The 5,277-nt window shown below is 43.5% G+C and overlaps 1 protein-coding gene across 1 annotated transcript in view; it reads left to right on the plus strand.

Moving 5' to 3' along the window:
• Positions 1-5,277, plus strand: part of SCIN (scinderin) — a 91,923-nt gene that overhangs the window by 9,878 nt on the left and 76,768 nt on the right. The window contains exon 3 of the mRNA XM_019533967.1: positions 1,829-1,990. Coding sequence (XP_019389512.1) covers positions 1,829-1,990 — 162 coding nt within the window. The remainder of the gene's footprint in view (positions 1-1,828; positions 1,991-5,277) is intronic.

Here is a 5,277-nt window from a genome sequence, read left to right on the forward strand (position 1 = left end):
AGTTCAGTTCTGCAATCTCACAATCCTGAGGCTTTCTTTCATGTCTGCTCATAGGTGGGTGATAAATACCAGAGGAACAAAGCGCAGTCTTCTTCCTTCAGGGTATTTCTGCTTTTGGTTCCATGTAGCAACCAATGCATGGGGATAGATGAGAAAGAAGAACAATGTAGAAGATACCCCTCCTTTATTTATTTATTTTTGGCTTGAAAAAATCTTTTTGGTTTTCCTTCCCAACTAGATTAATGAAAAATGTTTGCTGGGTTTTTTGGGTTTTTTTTAAGCCAGCTCTTGTAAACAAATTATAATCAAACTTTATTCAACATTTCAAAACCTTAAAATCTTCAACCTGCACCACCCACCTCGTTTTTAGATGTTGCACTCTGAAAATATAACATTATTATGAAGTTGAAGAATCAGGTGTTATAAGCAAGAGTGCTTCAGTATAAATTCACAGTGGTGCTTCTTTCAATACAACCGTGTGAAGGGTTATTGTACTTAGGTTGTCCAATTCTGACTAAATAAATAAATGAAACCCTCAGGGAATGGCGGAGTTGTCACCAAGGTTCCACCTATTCTCCTACTTCTTTCTTCATCCTTATCAAGAATTATGTAGATGGATTCTTGGACAGTTTGTGAAGTGTTTAGTGTTGAATGTAGACATGTGGTCCAGGTCAGGCTAAGCTCTAAGGAAAAGAGTTTATGAATGCTCCTTTGTAGTAGCATGCACTTAGTCATGTTGTTTCCTGGATGGAAACTCCATGTTAGGCACAAGGGGCACCTATACACATGGAGCAAGGCTGCTCCGACGTACTGTAATTACTCAATTAATTACTGCACTCCAGCAAACTTGAGCGTCCCCATGCTGAAAAATGGTGGCAGGGGCAATTTAACTAAAGTGTTCAATGAGCTTTAGTTAAAGCATCCCCACTGCCATTTTTCAGCGTGGGGATGCTGATACACGTGATGCTCCGAGTGCTTTAGTTAAAGTGCCGTCTTCACCCATACACTCCCCAAGCACATGTATACACACCAAAGAAGTTCACTCCATGCCATGTCTAGACCACAGACTTACTGTATCCAAAGCATAACCCTCAAACATGCTGCCTTGTTCTATGCATGCTTTTCTGCAACAGAAATTGAACTAGCTGTAACTGCCCCACTGGGGATAGAGTAACTGATTCTGTAGTTTCAATTAGCCTGCCCACAGGCTAATTAAGGGATAGGTAATAGGTAGTTACCACAGAGAGGCATCTACAGTGCTCCCGGTTAGTGTGTATGGAGCAGCATATCATGTTGGGTGCCACTACCAAGTCCAGTAAACTGTCTAGATGTAGTCCCGAAGAACTGTTTTAAAATCACCCTTCCTTTTTTGCTCACACTGTATTGTCCGTATAGACTGCCCTGTTGACTTCTGCCCTAACAGTTTGGGTCGCCAAAAGGCTGTACTTGATACCTCCACATGGCTGTAGAGAATGTGAAGAGACCAGTTGGTGCCACTTTCTCTATTCCTTATTCCAGAGGCTTTCCTAGGGATGTGTGCTGCTAATGTCAGGGCAGAATCCAAGGGTAGTCCCACACCACCAGGGAGCTGAATTTAAATGGCTTCCTTTTGCTGATAGAAATGCAGGGGCAAGGTCTGGCTGCCTGATACTCTTGGTGGTTTGTGGTCAGTACTGATGAGCTCAAAGTACACTCTGTGCGTCTCTTGTATGTATGTCTGAGGTCTGGGTTCTCACTTGCTGTTGTCATGCATCAAAATCAAATTCACAAGGGGAAAAAAGCTTTAACCGAAGTGTTGTTTTTTTTCTAATGCTCTTTTTATATTTAGGCAGGTGGTGTTGCTTCTGGCTTTAAACATGTGGTCACTAATGATCTGACTGCACAGAGGCTTCTGCATATCAAGGGCCGGCGCGTAGTAAGAGCCACAGAAGTTCCCCTCAGCTGGGCCAGCTTCAACAAAGGCGACTGTTTCATTATTGATCTTGGAACTGTAAGTTTTTTTCTAAAACTAAGATACTGAGACAATAAAAGCCACATCTTTACTTAAGTCTGGATCATATAATGGGTGTATATATTGATCTTCTCACTTGCATACAAACCAAATGGAAGTCCTACTGCCTCAGAAAGCTGATATAGCAACATATGAGGATTTAGAGGTTCTGTGATTTTAGTACTCACAAATAACATTGGAAAGTTTATTTTTATTAATGTCAGAACATAATAAATCAGATTAGACTTAAGCTGTGACCCACCCCATCACTGAATGGTTTAATATTGACTTCAGTATGATCAGGATTTTGCTTGTTTCAGTTGCTTATACTGGGTGCATCTACACATGCCCTTTACTGCAGAGTTGACTAATTAGCTCTGCAGTAAATTGTCACCATCTACATGTGTGCCAATATTAAGGCACAGTAAATTAATTAATTTCACTGTAGGATAGTACAACATATGGTAGACTAATTACGTGCACTGAAATGCATGTGTAATTTGTTAAGGGCTTGCTGGGGCACAAGGGTGCTAAAGTTAGGGGCTGCTTGCCACCTAGCCCCTCACTCTTGTGTCCTAGCCAGCTCCAAAGCTTCTACCTGAAGCTCAGGGCTGACCCACCTGAGCCTGCTGCCAGCCTGGGGCTGCTGCACCCCAGCTCAAACTTCTGTGATCCTGGGCGCATGTGCAGATACTATGCCTGGGAAGCTTGCACTGGAGTTTATCGTGTCACCTTAAATGGCATGGGTAGATGGACCCATTGGCTGGATCCAGGCATGCAGACACACTCAGTTTGTGGCTCTGCAAGCCTCCTTGCCAGGTTACAAACCACACATGTTGCACGTTAAACTGTTCACGTTGCTGCCGGCTCCCCCATCATGCACGCTGTGGAGCCCCTGCACTGTGGCACCCTGCGCCTCAGCCAGCTGGGGTGCAATATGCCTTGAGACGGGGGAGTAGCCAGCTGCTCCCCTGTCTCTGCATGCCTTATACATTTAAAGAGACATATGAAGGGCTTAACCTTCTATGTTCTGCTCTTCTTACATGCATGATTCCTATGATGTTTTGTTCTTTATACAAGGAATGAACAAAAGATTACAATTGTTAAATGAGGAAATTGGCTTTGCCTAAGATTAAGTACTTAATATTCTTCATCCCTTTACGTGGTTTTGCATCAAAAAGAATGTGCTTTAAACGTAACTATAAAAATAACATTGCTATAACAATCTTACTACATATATTAAAACAATGATAAGCTCACTGTAAAATTATTTAGAGGCTCCTGTGGGTGCAGACAGAAGTGACAATTTTCACCTGATCTGGCCACAGAAAGCAGTTTATAGCCATGACCAAACACAGTGCGCAGCTACAGACAGCTTCAAAAATGGCTAATCAGGTGAAAATTTGACCGCTCATTGCATGCTTCTGTCTGCACTGCCTGTCACTGTTTTCAGAATGGAAGGGGGGGAAAGGGAGCAGAGGGAGTTCAATCTGAAGGGTGGGTGGGGTGGATGAATTGAAGCCCCACCTTCAGATCTGGCTGGGGAATCCCTGGAACAAAGTGATCCCTTTTCCCCCTTTCCCCGCCCCCTCTGATCCCTTTTCCCCCTTCTGTTTTGAAACAGGGACAGGCTGGCAGGGAGGAAGGGCCATTGCTAGGGAAAACCAGCAGCAGGTTGGGAGCCGGCAGCTAGATTCCCCTATCCCCGTGGAACCAACAGTGAACTTCTGTTTGTTCCAAGGGATTGTTATAACTCAGAACGCTTCCTGCAAAGTGTTCTCAGTTACAGCAGGTCGCTGCACTTCTGTCTGCACCCTCTATTTCAAAACACAGTTTCCAACAATGTTTACAACATGTTGAAGATATTTGAACATAATCTTTTTGATGAGCAGAAGGGGATGAAGAGAAGCAATCCCCTACCTTCAGGCTCTTGAATGAAAAGTATAGAGAATGACTTTCTGCAGATGGCTTTTCTTATGTACTTCATACAGAGGTTTCCCTGATTCAAATAAGCAGTGGAAGTGTGGCTGTAGAATTAGCATTTAGCATCTGTTTTGTTTTTCATTTTTATATTAAAACTGGAATGTAATCATGATTTAAATGCAATCCATTTAGCTAAACAAGTTTAAGATTCTAATGATGCCTGACACATCTGTGTGTATATCAATTAATATATTTAAAGTATGAGAGCAATGTGAGGAAAAAATGTGGAGTCTTCTCCTTACAGCTAAAGTTTTAACTTGAACAATTTGGGAAGGAAAATACTCAGCAAGTGAAACGGATTTTGAGATGAGGGCTTCTTAACTAGGGAACTCTAAACTCTTGTTATAAACTGACTTTACTATGAAAGAGTTGGGACTTGCATTATGTGGAAGTAGCCTCCTGAAAAACGCCTAGTATATGTCCTGATCGATCTTCTTGGGGCATAGGGAGAGAGTTATGTTCATTGTATAATTTCTTATATTTTTTGCTCGGAGAAGATATTGGCAGCAGGTAATGCTCTTTAGGGCTATGCAAAATGGGCTGTATTCAGTTTGGATTCAGCCTCAATCGGGAACAGTAATTCAGTTAATTGATTCAGATCACTGTCCCGATTTGATTCAGCTGAATCTGAAAATTCGATGCTGCTTCAGAGAATCAGAGATTCGGCCATAGACACAGCTTTAAATGTTTCTTTTACATGCCTCAAGCTACCAGATGCAGGTCGTGGATGAAGCATCTACGGGAGTGCAGGGGGGCCCCCCTGTGTGTTTGGCGGCAAACCCGGAAGTGGATCGAAAGTACTTCCAGTCCACTTCCGGATCTGCTGCTGAGCATGCTGGGGGCCCCTCACCCCACCGACTCAGTGATTAGCCATGGGGGGACCCTGGGTGCCCCCCCAGACCAAGGAGACATCAGTTACCATGCTGAGGGGATGCAGAGGAGCCCCCCCACATGCTTCTCAGCAGACTCAGAAGTGGACTGGAAGTGCTTCTGGTCCGCTTCTGGGTCTGCTGCTGAGCATGCTGGGGAGCCTCCCACGCACCTGTGGGACACTTTATCTGCCCCACCATCGCAGCATTCACAAGCTGCCTGGTACCTTGAGGTATGTAGAAAAAACATTTAAAGCTGTGTCTATGTCCAAATCTCTGAATCTTTCTGAATCTCTCCAAATTGATTCAGAGGGTTCTGATTTGATTCAGAGAGATTAAAAGGTCTCCTGATTTGATTCAGATTTGGAGATTTGGCCGCCAAATTGGGCCGAATCAAATCAGGGACTGAAGCTTCATACAGCCCTAATGCTCTTG

The sequence above is a fragment of the Crocodylus porosus genome, unplaced genomic scaffold (assembly GCF_001723895.1).
Source record: "Crocodylus porosus isolate Cpor-Errol unplaced genomic scaffold, CroPor_comp1, whole genome shotgun sequence".
Lineage (NCBI taxonomy): Eukaryota > Metazoa > Chordata > Crocodylia > Crocodylidae > Crocodylus > Crocodylus porosus.